The sequence below is a fragment of the Bufo gargarizans genome, chromosome 8, assembly GCF_014858855.1.
Source record: "Bufo gargarizans isolate SCDJY-AF-19 chromosome 8, ASM1485885v1, whole genome shotgun sequence".
NCBI lineage: Eukaryota > Metazoa > Chordata > Amphibia > Anura > Bufonidae > Bufo > Bufo gargarizans.
Window position 1 is genome coordinate 158,429,979 of NC_058087.1, and position 21,591 is coordinate 158,451,569.

Consider the following 21,591-nt stretch of genomic DNA (forward strand, 5'->3'; position numbering starts at 1 on the left):
CAAACCCTGTCTCCAGTGGTAACGTGACTCTTTCCGCGCTGCATTCTGGGATGCGTAGTTTGTGACGGCATGTGCGCCGGGTGACAGGTACGTCCTGTATGTGGGTCCTATGTGTGCGTCAGCTGGAGGGTAACCTGTTACCTGACGTTACCGGAGGGGCACCTGGGTGCCACCTTGTGGGCTGAATGTCATGTCCTCCACCGTTGGAGCATGGTAAAGGTTAGGGGGGAAAAACTGGCATGCATAACTGGCACTGACATAGGGAAATGTTAAAACCTTTATGCTGCACCTTTTTTAACAGGACATTTTCCAAATTCCTTGTAGTATGGACAGATCCCAGCATATTACACCCCATACCCGGCATATATTGTCACCATGCAGGTCTGACCCAAGCAAGGCCAAGTGCCACCATTACAGGTTTGATCATGACAACTATAGTGGGATCCACAGGTGATCTGAAGATCCGGGGACCTACTGACCAGACATGAGGTTTAGGAACCACAGGCAGAGCATGCAGGTACGGATGTGGTAGAGTCAGCACACGTGCTTTATGGGAGGAGTTATCTAAACTAAATGCGTTAAGCAAACACCTTCAATTGCTTTTCAATGGCTTTTGTTTCAAGATAACGCAATGAGCTAATAAATTTGAGTTAAGAGTTTGTGTGTTAACCCTGCTACATCTGTATGCCATGCTTATGTCTGTGTCCAGCTCTAGAGCTCAAGTACACATTTAACAGGGGTATAACCTGGGTATTAAGGAGCCATAGGCATTCAGGTTACCGCCATGAAGCAGCCTTCCTCTAGACTCTAGAGCATGGGTATGCAACCTCCGGCACTCCAGCTGTTGTAAAACTACAACTCCCACCATGCCCTGCTGTAAGCTGAGAGCTTAAGACTGTCAGGGCATGATGGGAGTTGTAGTTTTGCAACAGCTGGAGAGTCTCAGGTTGACAATCCCTGCTCTAGAGCATGGGTATGCAACCTCCGGCACTCCAGCTGTTGAGAAACTACAACTCCCAGCATGCATACTTGCTCTGCTTTTCTAAGAACTCACATAGAAATGAATGAAGCATGCTGGGAATTGTAGTTTCACAACAGCTAGAGTGCTGAAGGTTTCTGATCCCTGCTCTAGGGCAGGGGTAGCCAACCTTACAGACACAAAGAGCCAGGAAAAAAAAACAAACAAAAAAAAAGTATGACTACCAGGAGCCATCAACTATAAATTTACACACACGTCACAGTATTTTTCGCCCTATAAGATACACCTAGGTTTTAGTGGAGAAAAATAAGAAAAAAAATATTTTTCATCAGACCCCCAATGCTCATCTGACCTAAGAAAAGATCCCCAATCCTCATCAGAGCCCCAAAATAAGACCTTCAGTGCTCAGATCACCCCCCCCCCATGCTTTGATCAGACCCCCAAGTTCTATAATGAAAAAAATAAATAAAAATCACCTACCTCTCCTGATCGGGCACCTGCTACTCTGCAGGTCTGACACGGTCTCCACTGTGGCCTGATGTGCTCTGTGTCAGGTCATAGTGTGTGTCTCCAGGTACTACGTTCTGACACTGTGTGCATCAGGACGTAGTGGAGAGCGAGCTGGAGCTGCAGAGTAGCAGATGCGCCCGATCAGGAAAGGAGATCTGAGCATGGGGTGGAGAGTGCGCAGGCCTGACTGTTTCCCGGCTCCACCACTAGAGCATGCGGCTCGAGAGGCGTGGGTTGGCCACCCCTGCTCTAGGGAATATCTGATTCATAATAGCACATGTACTGGAGTGTGCCCCCATGTAGAATCAGAAGTACCATCCTATATACAGCACATCCTAAACTTTGTTCATACATGCCACTGATGTCTATGTTCTATGCCCATACCTACACAACTCAGCAGAACCTTAGAGCTCAGAAATCTATTTAAAATGTAAGATACTGTATAGTGTGAGATTGGATGTCTGCATGGTGAAGTTAGGTTTTGGGATGTTGTAGGCCCAACACCTGAAATAAATAGGATCTCCATGACAGTAGCAAGAAATCCAACACTGGTTAATTTCTTATGACAGCCACGGCGATCTTTGCAGTGACCAGTGTAGTTGTGTAGCCCTAGCCTAATAATCTCAGGAGGGGTAGATAGGTGGAAGAGATAGACGACAACAAAAGCAAGTGAGGTTAGAGCAAAGATGAAGTTGAGGTGGCATGCAGAAATAACGGAAACAAGAGAGGAGAGCCTGAGCGGGTGTGACCAACTAGGCTGACCGTGAAGAAGGGTGCCAAGATAAGGATTGGTAACCCTAAGGGCTCTTTCACACGAGTGGATGCCGTGCCGGTAATCCACTGTGTGAAAGAGTGGCAAGCCCCGTTCTGGACAGCAGAGACACGGAGCATTAACATGATTGATAATGCTCCGTGCCTCTCTGTGATCTTTTTACTACAAAATCACAGTGAGATAAAGTTGTCACCGTGATTTTGTAGCAAAAAGGTTACAGAGAGGCACGGAGCATTATCAGTCATGTTAATGCTCAGTGTCTCTGCTGTCCGGAACGGGGCTTGGCTCTCTTTCACGCAGCGGATTACCCGCACGGGATCCACTCGTGTGAAAGAGCCCTAAGGAAACCTAGAAAGAAACATCTGAAAGGTGAGGTCTAATACATATATAGAAACATGTAGATTGGAGTATAGCAAACATATATAGTGAGGAGGCTATGGCTATGTACACCTTTGGGGGCAATTTTTTTTAATTAGTCCATTATACTGATTATGAGCTTAAAATAATTTTTTGAATTGGTCTTTATTAAAAATATGGAATCTTTTTTTTCTGTACAGAGCCGAGATGCTTTAACAGAGGAATCTGGATTTTCTCTCTTTTCTGGACTCCTTATCTCTGCTCTCAGACCTTATAAACACTCAACACTCTTACTGATAAGAATGTGGCTTAGACTACTTTCACACTCGCGTTTTGTGCGGATCCGTTACAATAATACAACTGCATGCATCTGTCTTGAGCGGATCCGTTTGTATTATATGTAACATAGCCAAGACGGATCCATCATGAACTCCATTGAAAGTCAATGGGAGACGGATCCGTTTTCTATTGTGCCAGATTGAGTCAGAGAAAACGGATCCATCCCCATTGACTTACATTGTGTTCCAGGACAAGTAGTTTAGAGATAAGGGTAATAGATTATTGGCAGAAAGTAAAAGTATGATGCACATAGCTAGAAAAACTGTTAACCCTTTGTGACAGGCTCAATATTTTTAATAAAGACCAATTGAAAAAATGTTTTCTTTTAGCCCCTAATGAGTAAAATGCAATAATAAAATAAAAATGTCCCCAAAGTGTGCACATCTTGTCAGAGAGGCTTTAATAAAAGTCACATTTCACTGACCAAATGATTCATTTGGAGTTTTTCATTGAAATCTAGTTATTAGAGATAAGACAAACAGTGAATGGTGATATGATAAGCCTCGTCATGTGGGAATATATACCAATTTCTTTTGGTATCTACTGTTCCTTCCAATTACATTTTGGCGTAGCCACCAGGATAAGACAGAAGAGACACAGCAAAAAGCAGATAAGCATATAAGGCTGAAAACAATGGTCTTCCCCAGGCACATAGTAACAACTACTGTTAGTATACAACTAATGCAGTTTGACTTTGATACCAAAGCTGAACCACCTGAGAATCACAGGAAGGCACACTAGAAATTTCTGGGAACTGAGTTTAAGAGAAATGACAGGCCATTGGGTGGAAATATCCAGCGGCAACAAAAACTCAGGACTGTTCCGCAAAAGGGCTATGGCTTCATATTGGAGGACAAATCTGTAGAGACTATTGATGTGCTTAGAGTTTGGAGAACCAGAGGAGTACAATAGAGTTTATGGGCCTGGTGGTTGGTTAGAACTGAAGGAGTATATCGGATGAGTGACAGAAAAACCAAGTCCTAATGAAATCTCGGAGACATCGAAAGAGCTAAAGGTAGACTAACAGAACAAGAGAAATATGGGAAGAAGAGTCCCCAAGTCCCTTGGTCATAGGACGAACTGGGCCACACGACATGTGGGCATGTCACTGCTGAAGCTAATCATTGGCTGCAGCAGAACAGATTATCAAACCCATGCTGGGGAGGAAGTAAACAAGCTGCAGACCGAAAAACATGCGAGCCAGCAGGTAAGTATGATTCCTTCCATAGTGGAGGCAGGCTAGATAACCCTTCTATAGCAGCTCCAGTTTCTACATGTTTCTTTTATTCCCATTTAGACTTGCACACGATTCTCTGCATTTCCAGAATATATATATATATATATATATATATATATATATATATAGAGTTTTTCTAACTTTTAATGAGGGAAAATGTATAGATTTTGTACAATAATTCAGTGTAGAACAGTGTTTTCCAGTTAGTAAATGTACAGTGCATTACATCCAGGAATTTAGAAAAGGGCAGGAATTTAAGAAATTGTATTCCAATAAATCTTGTTCAATTTCTAAGTAGTTTGATTTTACTATTACTACAGTTTTACTACTATGACATTTTTCTACAATACATTTCTTTTTTTCCCTTTCATCCTCCATGACGGCATACCATGAGAGAGGACCCGCCTCCAACCAGGTAGGGACAGGAAGTATAAATTTGACCCTCCTTCGGCTCTTCCACAGTGTCTTCCTGTTCTCCAGCTAGGAGATGGATCATCCTCATGGCACATGCTATGAGCCCGTTTCTGTTACAGGCAGCCAGAGGCGGTAAGAAGAAAATAAATGCCTTAAAGCACATGAAGGAAGCAGACAGCACCCGTGCCCTAGTTGGGTATTGAGGGGCTGAAAAGAATGCCAGGATCCCTGCTCCTTACCTCCCTCCCGTGGAGGTCCATGTGCGACCGGACACTCAGGGAGTCCCTCCGGTCTGTTCGCAAGCTCCTCATTGTGATCCGATAGTTTCGGCGCTCACGATGATGCCACCGGAAGTCGTATGCGGCTCACGTGCGTTCCAAGAGGTACTTCCGTTCTGTGGAATGCACGCTGAGGGGGTGGAGCTATAATCGGCATGCAGGACCATGGCAGAAGTCGCCCGCTGATCTGAGGTCTGCAGGTGAGAGTATTTAAAAAGGGGATCAGAGAGGATAGAGCTAAATATGTCTGAGCAAGGTGCTGGTCAGATGGAAGCCTCTTAGGGACCCTCTATTGTAAGTAAAAGGTCTCTGGAGGGGGGGGAATGCTGGTTATCTTACCCTTGCTAAACCCCCTTATACCTCTCTCTTCCTGTATGTATGCAGCGTGAGAAGGATGGGGCTCAGAAAAAAGCTTGTCCAAAAACAAAAAAATGTGTTATGAGTTCAGTTAGATTGCCTGACGCATATAACAAAAAGCTCTACAAAAAATGTACCTCTAATATGGTAAAAGACCTGGTCCTGTCTATTAGGGAAGAGCTAAGAGATGTGATAAGGGAAGAAATGAGATCTGTCATAGCAGAGAATCCTGTAGTTACTCCTGGGACATCTAGCTCAAAACATAGAGATACAAAAATGAGTATCTCCAGCTCATCATCCTCTGACTCAGAGCAGGAATCGGATTCAGAGGACCCGGACTCCGGGGATTCATCTGGGTCTGATTCAGAATATAAAAACTTCCTCTTCTCCTTGGAGGACACAAAAGAGTTAGTAAAAGCTATCAGGGCAACTATGGGGCTTTCGGACGAAAAAGTGCAGAGGTCCGTCCAGGACAAAATGTTTATTGGACTGGAACAAAAGAAAGAGTATTTCTGGTCCAAAAAAACATGCAGGAATTAATAAAAAGAGAATGGAAAACTCCGGATAGAAAACGTTTTATCCCAAAAAACGATGAGACGTCGCCTTCCTTTTTGTGAAGAGGATGAAGCCCTGCTAACAACCTGCCCTAAAGTTGATGTATCCCTATCTAAGCTAGTTAAAGGGGCAATTTGAAGACATAGGGACTCTAAAAGACCCCATGGACAAGAAGGCTGATCAGGCTTTAAAAAAGACCTGGGATGCTAGCGCTGCGCTATTTAAGCCTAATCTGGAGGCCACATCCATTTCCAGATCATTAAAAAGGTGGTTGTTACAGTGAGAAGCTCTTCTAAAAGAAGGAGCTTCTTATGACACACTAAAGGACTCCTTTCCTCTACTCGTGAAAGCTGTTGACTTTCTGTCAGACTCTACTGCAGAGTCGGTCAGAATGGCAGCAAAAGCCTCGGGCCTAGCAGTATTGGCTAGCAGAAACCCTGGTATGATAATATCAGTTCCAAGATGAGACTGTGGTTTACCTTTCCATGGAAACTTACCGTTTGGCCAAGATTTAGAGTCTATTTTAGAGAAGGCCTCGGACTCAAAAAAGTCCTTCCCTAAGGATACAAATAAAAGGAAATTTCCCTTTCGAAGAATTTAAAAAGGGGGTTCCTTTCAGGCAAAAAGATCATCTAGGGAAACTCTTTGGTCAAAAGAAAAAAAATCAGAAAGGTGGAAACAGAGGTTTCCTGTTTACACCAAGGAATGCAGGATCTACCAAACAATGACACCAGGGAGGTAGGAGGAAGACTAAAGTTTTTCGTAAAAGAATGGGAAGAGATCACAGTAAATCCCTGGGTATTAAATATAATTACAAAGGGTTACAATATTACCTTTCACCTTCCTCCTCCCTCAAACGTCTTCAGAATAACCCCTATCCATAAATCGGCCGTCTAACGGGAAAATTAGAAGAGGAGATTCGGAATCTATTGGCTCAAAAAGTCATTATTCCGGTTCCTCTCTCACAACAGAAAAAGGGCTATTATTCAACAATTTTCCTGGTAAAAAAAAAAAGATGAAAAATCTCGATTAATAATAAACCTAAAGAGCCTAAACAAATTCATAAAATATGTCAGATTCAAAATGGAGACGATAAGATCCATAATAAATCTGTTAAAAGAAGGAGATTTTTCCTATCGCCCATGACGGCACCACCAGAGAGAAGGATCCGCCCCCCGAGACAGGAAACCTGCAGAATAAAAAGGGCGGACACTCTCCTCCCCTTCAGTGTGGTTTCCTGTCTCTGGTGGGAAGCCTGCAGCATGGATGCATCAGATCCCTCTCTCTGGCGGCGCTCCGCTACTGACCTGCGGTCCCTGGAAGTTGGCGGCATCGAGGTGCGCTGAGGACCGTACAGAGGCACAGCTGAACTCCGGAGGGGGTATTCAGTGTGCCGGAGCTGGGAGAAGCCGGCACCTCCATGGAGGTGCCGCGAAGATTGACGCTGGCCGCCAGGGGGAGAAAGAGGAGGGGCTTCGGCAGTGAGTGCCGGATAGCGCTCCTGCAGTCATGTGACCGGCGTATGCGTCGGCGGTGACGTCATCGGTATGTGCCCTATGAGAGGAGCGCGATTTTCCTATTGCCGGCGTCTGTTTGCGACCTGGCTGAGCTGCCTGCATCATGGAGGAAAACAAGCCATCTGAGGAGCTTGCTGTCCCTCCTGCTCCGGTACCTCTGAAGGGGTGAGTGGGGTCTCTTATGACCTAGATTCCCTTTTACTAATTTGCATTACTGTTTACTTACAGGTTAAGCCTAAGTGGTGGCCAAAAAGAAAAATAGAGAGTGTGCTTTGTGTAAAGTGGGGTTACCCTCAGATTGGGATAAAAAAATGTGCCAGGCCTGTATAGACAAGACAGTTGCAGAAGAATATCCTTCCTTTTATAAATGTCTACAGGCGTTGGTTCGATCAGAGGTTAACTCCTCCTTAACTGCTAAAAAGGATCAGAGGCCTATTCGTAAAGAGACCCGGCAAAATCCCATTTTTTCAGAAGAGGAAGATTTTCCTTCTTCAGTAATTGAACTTTCTGACGTCTCATATCAGTCCTCTCCTGATGAGGAAGAAGATCAGGGGCGGAGACCGTGTTTCCCTGTGGAAGATACGGAGAAGCTTTTAAAGGCCGTTCGTTCTACTATGGGCATAGAAGAGCCCCGTTCCTTTCAGAACATTATGTTTGAAGGGTTAGAAGCCAGACAACATGGTACATTTCCGGTACACAAAAATGTAGCTGCGTTGATTAAAGGGGAGTGGAAGAAACCAAATAAGAGTATTTATTTCCAAGAATCTCAAACGCAAATACCCCTTTAAAGAAGAGGACTCTGCCTCCTGGGATAGGGCTCCCCGTATTGACGTGGCCATCTCCAAGGTCTCTAGGAAAACGGCCTTGCCATTTGAGGATACCGGTATACTGAAAGACCCTCTAGATAAAAAAGCAGACGCTTTTCTTAAAGGAGCTTGGGAGGCATCTACCTCATCCTTTAGGCCCAGTATAGCCTCCACCTGTACTGCCCGTTCCTTAATTGTTTTGCTATCCGAATTAGAAGCTCAGCTAAAAAACAGGAGTCCCCGTGAGGAGATACTGGCCTCCCTCCCTACGATTAAAAAAGCAGCTGATTTTTTAGCGGATGCATCTGCTGACTCAGTCAGACTGGCCGCTAAGTCAGCAGCCTTATCCAACTCGGCTCGGAGAGCACTGTGTATAAAGAATTGGAGTGGCAATACTGCCTCCAAGACTAAGCTCTGCGGAGTTCAATGTGAGGGGGAGTACCTCTTTGGTCCTAGTTTGGACGACCTCCTGGATAAGGCAGCTGACAGAAAGAGAAAAAGTTTTCAGAGCTCTTTCCCCACTAAAAACAGGTTTAGTCGCTCCTTTCGTCCCTTTAAAAGTAACCAGGAACAAGATAGAAAACCTAGAGAAGACCGGTTTAGGGGTCAAAGGAAGAGCAGAAATGTTTTCTTTAACCAGCCCTCCTCAGATAAAAAGAAGTCAGACCAGCAATGACGCCAGCATTCCGGTAGGGGGCAGACTGAAGGGTTTCGCTTTAGAATGGAGGAGTATTTCCTTGAGCCCTTGGGTACTCGATACCATTTCCAGAGGCCTAAATCTGGAATTTCTTCAGTCTCCTCCTGCCAGATTCTTACCCACCGTAGTTCCTTGTTCCGTGCAGGGAAGATCCATCATGGAAAAAGAGGTGGTGAAATTAGTAGAAAAATCCGTTTTAATCCCGGTATTAGAAGAGGAAAGAGGGAAAGGGTTCTATTCTCCGCTTTTTCTGGTCAAAAAACCAGACGGTTCCTGGAGAACCATCATAAATCTAAAGAAGCTAAATCTCTTCCTTCAGCCAAAGAAATTCAAGATGGAGACGATAAAATCAGCGATCAATCTCTTATACCCTCAGTGCTTTATGGCAGTTCTCGACCTAAAGGACGCATACTACCACGTCACCATTGCTGTAGAACATCAGAAGTTCCTAAGGGTAGCAGTTTTTTTAGACGGTAATCTTCAACATTTTCAGTACCAGGCTCTCCCTTTCGGGCTTTCCATGGCTCCGAGAGTTTTCACAAAATTGGTAGCAGAGATGGCGGCCCACATAAGGAAAGGGACATTCTTTTTATCCCTTACTTAGACGATTTCTTAATTGTAGGTCAGTCAGAAGAGGCTTGCAGTCTAGCAGTTCTAGAGGTCCGTACCATTTTAGGAAAACTGGGTTGGATGATAAACGAGAAGTCAAGATCCCGTCCACTGAAGAAACAGGTGTTCCTGGGCCTAATTTTGGACTCCTCTCTCCAGAGATGTTTTTTTACCTGTAGAGAAGATACAGACCATTCAAAGCAAAATTACGAGTCTAACCCAGAGACCAGTGACTTCCATAAGGAAAGCAATGTCAGTCCTGGGCTCCCTCACATCCTGTATTCCAGCAGTAAGGTGGGCACAGCTTCATTCCAGGACCTTACAGTGGGAGATTCTGGCCAGTTGGGAGAAGAGCAAGTCACTCGATGCCAGTTTGGAAGTTTCTTCCCAGACTATCCAGGAACTAGCCTGGTGGCTAGAAAAAAGAAATCTAACACAGGGGACCCCTTGGAAAATCGAGAGTTTAGTTTGTCTGACTACGGACGCAAGCCCTTGGGGGTGGGGGGCTCACATTCAAGGTTCTTCCTATCAGGGCCGTTGGAATTCCCTTCAGAAAATTCAATCCTCAAATCTAAAGGAACTGATGGCAGTGGGCTTAGATATGAGTTCACTTCCAGAAATAAAGGGAAAGAATTTAAGAGTTCTTTCAGACAACAGGACGGTAGTTTCCTATTTAAACAAACAAGGAGGAACGAGATGCAGAGCCCTCATGAAAGAAGCCTTCTCTATTCTGGAGTTAGCAGAGAGAACGTGTACCTCGATTTCAGCCGTTCACATAAGGGGTGTGGAGAACAAACAAGCCGATTTCCTGAGCCGTCATACCCTGTCTCAGGGGGAGTGGTCTTTGGACCCATTAGTCTTCCAGAAGATTGTAGATCTTTGGGGCCTTCCGGAAATCGACTTGTTTGCTACCCATTCAAACAAGAAAGTACCGAGGTTCTTTTCTCTAAACCAGTCGGGGTCCCCTTGTGGGATTGATGCTCTGTCCCAGGAGTGAAAGTTTCATCTAGCTTATGCCTTCCCCCCCTTTCCCCTGATTCCCCGGGTTTTGAGGAAGATTCGGGAAGAAAAGGCCAGGGTAATCCTAATAGCACCCTTTTGGCCCAGGAGAGCCTGGTTCACGGGGCTCAGAACCATGTCTGTATCCGATCCTTGGGTTCTTCCTTCGGCCAGGGGGCTTCTAAGCCAGGGACCGGTGATACATCCAGCTGTGGAGAACCTACACTTAACGGCCTGGAATTTGAGAGGTGGTTACTAAACAAGGAAGGGTTTTCTGACGCCCTAGTTTCTACCCTGCTAAAGAGCAAGAAATAGGTCACTGTAGGAATTTATAGCAGAATCTGGCATAAATTTCTAGACTTTGCCCAGATCCAGTTAGGGAGCATCCCTGCAGTAGCCCCTTTACATACTATGCTGGAGTTTCTCCAGAAGGGGCTAGAACTGGGCCTAGCAGTCATCACTCTAAAAGTTCAGGTCTCAGCTCTTTCAGCCTTGTTTAACCAGAACTTAGCAGGGAATCCATGGGTTTCCAGATTTTTTAGGGCTGTAGATAGAACCTCCCTAGTGTCAGTTCCTAGGCCTCCTCCGTGGAGTTTAGAGGTAGTGCTGAAAGCCTTATCAGAATCTCCCTTTGAGCCTATTGAGTCCTCCTCTATCAAGCATCTGACCTTCAAACTAGCCTTGTTAATAGCCTTAACCTCCGCCCGCAGGATTAGTGAGATTCAGGCCATCTCCATAAACCCTCCGTACACTTTAATATTAGATGACAAGGTTATCATTCGTCCTGACCCGGCTTTCCTCCCGAAAGTAGTCTCTAAATTTCACCGTTCTCAGGAGATTGTTCTTCCTACCCTTTTTCAGAATCCTTCCACTAAGGAGGAAGAGTCTCTCCATTGTCTAGATGTCAGAAGAGCTCTTTTAGCCTATCTATCCTCTACATCTACCTGGCGGAAGTCTTCTTCACTGTTTCTGCAGTTTCCGGGAGTGAATAAGGGTTCGGCTGCCTCTAAAGGTTCAATCGCCCGATGGATTGTTGCTGCTATTTCCTTATCCTATCTATCCTCTGGCCTGTCCCCTCCTGTCGGGTTAAGGGTTCACTCGACCAGAGCGGTGGCAGCATCTTGGGCAGAGAGGTCCGCGGTTCCAATTGAGAAAATTTGCAAGGCAGCCACTTGGTCTTCACCCTCTACTTTCTTTAAACATTATAGGTTGGACCTGAACTTTTCGGGGGATTCTTCCTTTGGTGAAGGGGTCCTTCTTTCTACATCCCACCCTTAAGAGTTCCTCTAGTAAGTCTCTGGTGGTGCTGTCATGGGCGATAGGAAAAAATGGTATTACTTACCGGTAATTTTATTTTACGGAGCCCATGACAGCACCACGGCTTTCCCTCCCTATGTGTCCTTCCTTTTTGCACGGGTGATATAAAAAATATAAAAAATAAATGAAAGAATGTTCATTTACACGTCTAATATATGTTGGCGGCCTTCCTCCGGTACTTGGAAAACTCACTGAAGGGGAGGAGAGTGTCCGCCCTTTTTATTCTGCAGATTGCCTGTCTCGGGGGGCGGATCCTTCTCTCTGGTGGTGCTGTCATGGGCTCCGTAAAATAAAATTACCAGTAAGTAATACCATTTTTTTTTTTTTGCATCAATAGACCTAAAAGATGCTTATTTCCATATTTCAGTATGCAAAAAATCTCTGAAAAAACAATGCCATTTCCAGTTCCAAGTAACTTCTATTTGGAATCACCTCCGCCCCAAGAGTGTTTACCAAAGTAATGCTAGAGGTAGTGGCTCATTTAAGAAGGCAAAACATCCTAATTATACCCTACCTAGACGATCTGTTGATCATAGGCAACTAAAAACAAGCACTCGAAAACAATCTGTTTTTAACTTGTCAGACACTGTATCAGACAGGTTGGTTTATAAACTGGAAAAAGTCAAATCCTTGCGCATCTCAGAATTTAACTTTCCTAGGAGTCCTCAGAATTTAACTTTCCTATACATAAGAATTCTCTCCTGCAGCGCAATCCTTCTACATAACTTTATTCATTTGACTTTTCCCACATTGTCTCTGGATTTGCAGCGCTGGAGAGGATAAGTATTTCTAATAGAGACTTCATTTATTTGTTTTTCTTTCCTAGGGGTCCGTCTAGATTCTACTTGTCAAGAGACAGTCCTTACAACCCAAAAAGTAATGGGGATAAGCGAAAAAGTGACAAGATTTCAAAACCAATCTGTACATACAATCAGGGAAGCAATGAAGCTACTGGGTTCCCTGAATTCATGTATCCCGGCCGTAAAATGGACACAGTTCCACACTCGGATCCTACAACAGTGGATATTAGGGTGTTGGAACAGAAGTCCGGAATCACTAGAGGGGAAAATTCAAATCCCTTTGCTAGTGATTCAGTCCCTGCAGTGGTGGAAACAGTCAGAGCATCTGTTAAAAGGAGTTCCTTGGAATCCCCAACATCTGATTGTTATCACGACAGATTCAAGACAGATGGGGAGCGCAATGTTCCCATCTCTATTCCCAAGGAAAATGGTCCGACAGTCAGAAATCTTTCTTCAAATCAAAGGGAGTTGACGGCAGTCTGGGACGGCGGTGTTTGCTCATCACATACAAAGCAAAGACGTTCAGGTGAGAACAGACAATACTACAGTAGTTGCTTACCTAAACCATCAGGGCGGAACAAGTTTAGAACCGAGCCAGTTAACGGAAAAAATATTCTTCTGGGCAGAGGTTCACTTAAGATCCCTATCAGCTATACATTTAAAAGGGTCCCAAAACATAAAAGCTGATTTTTTTTTTTTAAGCAGAACTTCTTTAAAATCAACAGAATGGAGCCTAGAGAAACAGTTTTTTCTCCAAATCACGGAATTATGGGGGACGCCACAAGTGGATCTTTTTGCTTCAGCAAATGCAAAATTAAAAAAGTTATTTTCCCTAAATCCGTTAAGTGCGTCTACCCCTATATTTCCGTCTAACACAAAAATTGGATTTTCAACTGGCTTATGCCTTTTCTCCTCTTCAACTAATTCCCAGGGTTTAAAAAAAGATTCGGCTAGACAAGGCCCATGTGATTCTAATAGCCCCTCTATGGCCGAAAAAAGCTTGGTTTCCATTGCTGAAGACCTTGTCAGTCCAGAGCCCATGGATTCTTCCTTGGAAACAAGATCTATTGTCTCAAGGTCCGATCTACCATCCCAAGATAGAAAGTTTACATCTGACAGCCTAGAACCTGAAAGGATGATATTGAGGTCAAAGGGTCTATCAGAAGCCATTATCGACACTATGTCAGCCAGTAGAAAAATTTACCGCAAAGTTTGGAGTAAGTTCTGCAGTTGGTGTATTCAAGAAAAAACTTCTCAGATGTTTTCGGTCCAAGCAGTTCTAGGCTTCCTGCAGTCAGGCTTTGAAAAGGGATTACGTCCAAATACATTAAGGGTGCACATATCGGCATTAAGTTCTGTATTTGGAGAAAAAATTGCGGAGCACCCATGGGTTATCTGTTTTTTTGAGAGGGGCAGATAGGTTAAGACCTCAATTTAGTACTATCAGGTCTGACAAACGCCCCATTTGAACCCCCTGACAGAAACCTCCCTGAGATATTTGTCACTAAAGACTTTATTTTTGGTGGCAATTACCTCAGCGCGTACAGTAAGTGAAATTCAAGCTCTAAAAATAGTGGAACCCTTTTGCTTTGTGTTTTCAAACAGAATTGTGTTCAGATTAGACAGTTCCTTTTTTCCCCGAAGTGGTATAAAATTTCCACAGACAAGAAGAAATTATTGTCCCATCGTTTTGCTCAAACCTAAAACAGAGGGGGAAGAGAATTTTCACAAGCTGGATGTACGTAGGGCCGCGTTACTGTATCTAGAAACTACAAAAACTTTCAGAAAGACAGACTATTTATTCGTCCAGTGGAGCACATAAAGGGCATAAAGCCACAAAAAACTCATTATCCAGATGGATAAAAATGGCACTTTTAAGTCGTTAGGTATTCCTCCACTAAAATCTTTTACGACACATTCCACAAGATCTGTTGCAGCACCCTGGGCTGAGAGGGCGAGCAACTCATTAGAACAGATATGCAAGGCAGCAACATGGTCAAGTCCTCATACATATTAAACATTATAGAGTGGATACTAGAGCTAGGCAGGAGCTCGCTTTTGGCAGAAAGGCGCTTCAGGCCATAGTCCCTCCCTAAATAGGAGTATTAATATGTTATATCTCATGGTATGCCGTCATGGAGGATGAAAGGGAAAAACCGAATTACTTACCGGTAATTCCCTTTTCATGAATCCTCCATGACGGCATGGATTTCCCACTCAAAAAAAATAAAGAAGTGTGTGTGTGTGTGTGTGTCATCTCTCATGGTATGCCGTCATGGAGGATTCATGAAAAAGGAATTACCGGTAAGTAATTTGGTTTTTGGCAGGAGTCAGTCAGAACTGGACTCCACAGCCTTAATTTCAATGAACAGAAAAAAACTGTCCATAGGAACTACAGTGCTGATTTCCCATTGAAAATTGTGTTGATTGAAAGTGGATTACATTTGGCTTATGGTTCAGAAAAAGCGACAAAGTCCATATGTAAAATATGCCATGCGAACATGGCCTCAGTCATTAAAGGGATTGTGCCACATTTTTAAGTTATTCCCTATCCACAGGATAGGACAGTGATGGCTAACCTCCGGCAGTCTAGCTGTGGTGAAACTACGACTCCCAGCATGCTCTTTTATTTCTATGGAGTTCTGAAAACACCCAAGCAAGTGTGTATCTTGGGAGTTGTAGTTTTACCACAGCTGGAATGCTGGAGGTTAGCCATCACAGGGATAGGGTATATCTAGCTGATTGCTGGGAGCAATTCATTATGGGAGCACAGTACTTGGCTATCTCTGGTGCTCCCTCTGTCGCTCCATCAGAACAGCGGATGGACTCCCAGCGATCAGCTATATATCCCCTATACCAGGGATGCTCAACCTGCGGCCCTCCAGCTGTTGTAAAACTACAACTCCCACAATGCCCTGCTGTAGGTTAATAGCTGTAGGCTGTTTGACAATGCTGGGAGTTGTAGTTTTGCAACAGCTGGAGGGCCGTAGGTTGAGCATGCCTGCCCTATACTGTGGATAGGGGATAACGTAAAACTTGGCACTACCCTTTTAAAGCAGACTGAGATGCCATCTAGTGTTGGATAACGATACATGTGATAAACGGAATATATAAAGTTGTGTTGTAGTTGTATCTTTAGGTGAGGCCGGTGACTTACATGTTCTTGTCATCTAACAGGTTCCATCACCATGGCACAGTTCATCATGAGGTTCAGACCTTTATGTCAGCAGTTTTCAGTACAGTTGTGGAAATCTAAAGTACCCTGCAGAACCTACTTTATTCGATCTGTGATATTTACTCGCCCTTCACATGGAGAGGTTTCCAAGTTATTGTCATCTGCCAACATCTACCAGCAGTTAGGACCCAGAACCTTATTCTGTACATCTTCACCCCTCAACAAAAACACTGATGACTCTGCCAAGTTTACGTTGATCTACAAGTTTCCAGCAATAAGGTTCTGCAGGGTGGTCTCCAGGCTAAAGCTTGCGCAGACCACCTTAACTGTTTTGCTTCTTCCTCCGGTTTATTATTACTATTTGCAAGGACAGATCACACAGTTTTCTGTGGTTTATTGCACTGCAACTGCTCTTTTTGCTGGCGTCATGCTGTATGGTCTTAGCTCTTTCCTGCGTAGAATTATTGGGATGCTGTACGTGAATGACAACCTAACAACGGTGAAGGTTTCCCACCTGACATTTTGGGGAAACAGAAAAAATATTTTTGTGCCAATTGATGATGTAAAGCAGCTTTCAGAAACCGGAGATGGCAAGCAAGAAATTCTCCGTCAGTTTGCAAGATACAGCAAACCTGATATTCTGTATTTCTCTACTCTGTATGGTTATGTCCTAGATAGAGAGAAATTCACTTTGGTTTTTGGAGAATTAGAATAACTCAATTTTAAAGAACAGTTTCTGTCTGTTCAGTTTGTTTTTAGACTTTGTCCTATTCTTGCACAGAATTTTGAATCTTAAATATACTAGTAAAAAATAAAATGGAGATTCACTTTCTAGAGCGTCAGCACATTTATGGGTAGGTCCATCTGGCCAGTTTAGGAAGCTAAAATCAGAAGTGGATTATAAAAGGAGAGAAAAGGATAAAGGACGATACAACTTCTCTTTATTGAATTCATTCCTAGTTTTGGCTTGGAAAACAGAAAGTGTGGCCGTACCCTAATGTCTCCCACCACATAATACCTTTTATGTAGTTCAAACAGGATCCGAATGACATCTGAAATCAAGGGGGAGACCCAGAGCCCACCCAGAACTGGGACCATCCAAGGCACCAGTGCTAACCACTGAGCCACTCTGCTGTAGTACTTTAGGCTACATGCACACTTGAATTACTGTGGAAAACTTCTGCAGGGAAATCTGCAGCGGTAAATCCACTCCAAACTGTGCAGATTTCACCTGTGGAGAACGGCGTGAGCGGCGAAAACACCCCACCTAGATAACTCGCCTCCTTTGGCTCCTTTGCCTGGTCTCCTTCAATGACGCCAGTTTGACCGCAGCAGTCTGTGACTAGCTGCAGTGGTAAAAGGGACGAGACGTAATCACAGGAGGCTGGATTGTACAGAGACGGACATGGGACAGGGAAGCACTAGGGAAGGGAGCGTAGTGTTTTTTCTTTTATTTATTTAGGGCTTCTGCTCAGGTTCCACATAAAATCTGCATCTAAAGTTCATCTTGCAGGTTTTGTACAGAGAAGTAGCCTTCCCATTGAAGTCTGTGGGGAATTTCTGCATATCTGCAACATAAATTGACACGCTGCAGATTTTACAGTATGTACTGCAGGTCAATTTGCACATGGGAATATCCCACAAGGTATACACAGGATTTTGAAAGCGTCATTGACTTTTGGCACTGCAGCTCCACACAATGTGTACATGCTACTTATCCCGGAACCAGTCTGACATAAATTGACAACCATGATAAACTTACAAATACATTTTATTTCTTACCGATTAAGACATAAAGCAGTTAAATCCACAGATTTCTGGACAAGAACACAAAGTGCAGCTATTTGTAAGATGTTTGGCACCGGTAGCGCGCTGTAAACGGCTCACTTGCTCCTCGTAAGCACCTAGTTTCTTCAGTCTTGTGTCGAGTGTATGTTAACATTTCTTACATATTTGGTGTATAGGAAACCACGGACCAAGTGTAAAAACAATAAATGCATTAAAATGATCTGAAAGTGTAGTAATGACTTATTTGAACATTACACATTCATTACAAGCCTTAAACATGCTACATACATAATAATCATGGTCAACACAATAACGTATCCCATTAAACACACATCTGGCAGTTACTGGGATTCTTATACCATTGCTGTATCAAAAAGTTATTGGTTTTGGAAAATCTAGTGTAAAAGTAGTTTAGATTTGCTATTAAAGGGGCTTTCTGGAAGTTTTATATCTGATTGGTGGGGGTCCAACGCCCGCCGATCAGCTGTTTGAGAAGGTACCAGTGTTGGCAGCACTGTAGCCTTCTCTCAGCTTACCAAGCACAGCGCCGTACATTGTATGGTGGTTGGTGCTTGGTATTGCAGCTGAGCCCCATTCACTTCAATGGGGCTGAGCTGCGCCTAGGCCATGTGACCGACGAAGGTGATGTCACATTGCCTAGGCAAAGCTGTGAGGAGGCTGCGTCGCTACTATGAGCATCGCTGCCTTCTCAAACAGCTTATAGACAGGGGTCCCTAGTGTCAGACACCCACCAGATACTGATCACCTATCCAGAAGACAAGACATCAGTGTAAAACGCCCGAAAAACCCCTCTAACTAAATGGTGAGTTCAGGAATGCTCCTATATGACTACTCATGCAGCAATCTCATCCATTTCCTATATATCAATGGTCCTGGCAGGAGTGAGATGTATGGCTTCACGCTGCAGATCTTGCAAAGACAAAATCAGACTTGCAATTAAATGCTGATTTATAACATGTAATTATCATCCCTGCAGTTTGGTTATTCTGAATGCTTAAAGGGTTTTTCCAGATTTAGACTATTGATTGCCCAGGAGAACAAGGATCCCTATATGACTGGAGTCATGGTGACCACTACTGAATTCACTGTCGGAGATAGAGAGTTGAAGGTGCAGCGGTCACATGTACACTACTTTAACAGTCCTCAGGGGACTCAGGAACCCTCATTTTATTTTGACCAGTGGAGGTGCCAGTGGTCAGACCCCCAGTGAGCATATATAGGGATAGGTGATACCGTAAATGTTATTAATGGGTAAATTCCTCAGCTACCTACTTACCCAGCTTGGACACCTCCTGTTCACATAAATGGTCCCCGCAATGTGCCGAGCATAGCAGAACAGCAGTTATGACCAGGGAAGTGGCTAGTGTTCTCTGCATTACTGCATGGTCCATTTATTCAATGGCTGCTGTATAAAGTTGCAAAGATGGGACTGGTCTTCCAGCGGCAGATTCAACCTTAGTAGCAGCTATCTGCTTTGGCTAATAAAAGGGTTACAAGCAGGGACGCCCTCTATTACATTCATACAAAAGGGGTCATCTCAAGAAGACCATCTTGATCTACCTTTAAGAACTTTACACAAGCAGAGGTTACCAGTTTTGTAGGGGGCAGATATTTAAAGGAATTCCAGCAAATAAGTTGAAGAGAGATTTTTGTACGCGTGAGCAGTGAAAATCAGGCTGCACCATGTACCTGGATGAAATTGGTTTGTAAGTATATAACAAGTGAACTTCATGGTCTTAGGTCTTTTTTCATCCGAGTAACAATGTATCACCAGTCCAGGCTGGATCACAGAACTCCTCAAGTGCTCTCCTCCACATCAATAGAAAGTGACAGGGCATACATGGACAACTCACTATTTAAAGAGGTGTTTTTCCGGTATTTTTCAACTGATGACCTCTCCTCCTGAAAGGTCTTCAGTATCTGATCTGTGAGGGTCCAACACCCAGGACCCCTGCCGACCAGCTGTTTGAGAAGGCACCGGTGCATACAGTAAATCTAGATAGGTCATTAGTTAATTAATCCTGAAAAACCGCTTTACGGTCCATTCAGACTTCCGAAAGTGTTTTGCGGTCCGCAAATTGCGGATCCACAAAACACTGGACCGCACATGGCCGGCACCCCAATAGAAATGCCTTTTCTTGTCCGTGTCTGCGGACAAGAATAGGACATGCTCTATTTTTTGCGGGGCTGCGGAACGGGAGTGCGGATGCGGACAGCACGCATCTGCACTTGCGGAACGGATCTGGACCAATTCATACGGACGTGTGAATGGACCCTAAACCTCAGCATCCAGATTTCTACCAGTCATGTGGATCCTACATCAAGGACACATGACTGAACATTCATACTGACAATTAGGAATATTCTCATTTGATCCAATCTTAAAGGGGTATTCCCACCTCAGACAACAGGGGCATAGTGCTAGGATATGCCCCTATTGTTTGATAGGTGTGGGTCTCACTTCTGGGACCTACATGTAAGGCTGGATTTCCGTGTCCATGTGCTGACCGTGATATCCATCCGCATTACTTAGGTTTCCCTATGGTTGGGCCATGACACAGCAGAGTAATATGTATTGTTAGCACGGACACGCGCATCCGGCCCAATGTGTAATGCTTGTATATATGGCTCAGTGTAATGTGTACAAAAAGCGTTTCATTAGAAGACACCCAATCAAGTGGCCGAAAAATACTGTCTTGCCTTTAGAAATATATTATACTTAAAAGTATCTAAGAAATATCTATGTACAGTATAACATGCAAATACTGCCGTTACATTAACAGCGGACTTAGATTACCGTGAACCACAGGCAGTAAGGCGGTATTCATTTAGTAGACAGTTATAATATCTTCTAATCTAACCATTAAAATCTGAATAGTGGTGGAAACTTACCTCACAAACAAAATGCTCACATTGTGGAGACAATACATGGTATAGGACAGGCCCCAAAATTCCCTATGTAATCATTAACACAAGACAACACATACACGGATCGGACATTTTCAGGGTATTAGTATTCATTTCACAGTCTGAATGTTTCATAATTAACAATATTAATACACTAGAAAAAAAAAAAAAAAAAGTATAGTTTTCCTATGAAAATATATATCGTGGCACATTAAAACTCTTTATGGAGACATGGTTTTGGCTTGAGCACAAAAATATTCTCCATCCATTGTGGTTAGACCTGAACTGTGCGTATATGGTAGCAGAGATTAAGAAGCGTGACTTATTTTGAGACCTCCTGATTCATTTGGACTAAGGCAACAAAGCGGAATACAAAGCTACTTCAAATCTGCCAAGAGGTCATTGAAGATGTTCAAGAACAGGTGCGCATGGTGCTCTTTGAAAACCAGGGTTGGTCTGAACCGAATGGACCGATCTCCAGAACCTCCTAGCACAATACCTGAGAGGAGAGAGAAACGCGTTAGTACGCTATTAGTTGTAAAAAATACAATTTACATGTCCATTATTTACAGCAATTTCAGTGCACGCAGCTATTATAGTACTATAGTGGTCGCCAACCGTCTGCTGTATCCATACTCCCTCCTCCACGCTATCTAGGCTTGATTATAAGCCTTTCCACTCAAGGAAGATACCACGCAAGTCCAAGATAACAACCAAACTAAAGGAAGCCTGTCATCAATTCCTGCTGCACTAACCACAGGCAGGAAACAGTAACAGGCTCTCTTATTGCAAAGAATTAGAGTAGTGGCGCCAAAAAGTCAAAACATTTTGCCGGATCCCATCAGGCTCCAAAAATTCAAACTTTTTGCCTTTTTACGCCACTTCTGAAAAAAAGTGGGTAGGGTGGACCTATGCGGCCTGGTATATTTAATGGCAGTTTCCGGACTTAAACACTGCTGGGTGCTGCCCGTGTAATACAGGTGACAGCAGCCTACAGTGGCTAGGATTGGAGATAACTCCGATCCTGGTCATTTTTTAACCCCTCGGATGCTACAGCTAATAGTGATTATGGCAACTGAGAGGTCAGACGGAGGGAAAGGGCTTGGATCCCCCAAAACAAAATTGCAGGGTTTTTAACGGCACAAGAGGAGACTGTG

General features: G+C 43.8%; 2 protein-coding genes across 2 annotated transcripts in view; one reads left to right on the forward strand and one right to left on the reverse strand.

The window, feature by feature from the left end:
* Positions 1-42: 42 nt before the first annotated feature.
* Positions 43-20,205, forward strand: TMEM186 (transmembrane protein 186). The gene is made up of 3 exons (XM_044302611.1): positions 43-87; positions 12,570-13,069; positions 15,721-20,205. Exons 2-3 carry the CDS (start codon positions 12,712-12,714, stop codon positions 16,431-16,433), a joined length of 1,071 nt encoding a protein of 356 aa, XP_044158546.1. The 5' UTR covers positions 43-87; positions 12,570-12,711; the 3' UTR covers positions 16,434-20,205.
* The window catches only part of ABAT (4-aminobutyrate aminotransferase), a 164,696-nt gene continuing 160,576 nt past the window's right edge, over positions 17,472-21,591 (reverse strand). Inside the window, exon 16 of the mRNA XM_044302610.1 lies at positions 17,472-20,933. Within this exon, the coding sequence (XP_044158545.1) occupies positions 20,812-20,933 (122 nt within the window). The 3' untranslated portion in view covers positions 17,472-20,811. The remainder of the gene's footprint in view (positions 20,934-21,591) is intronic.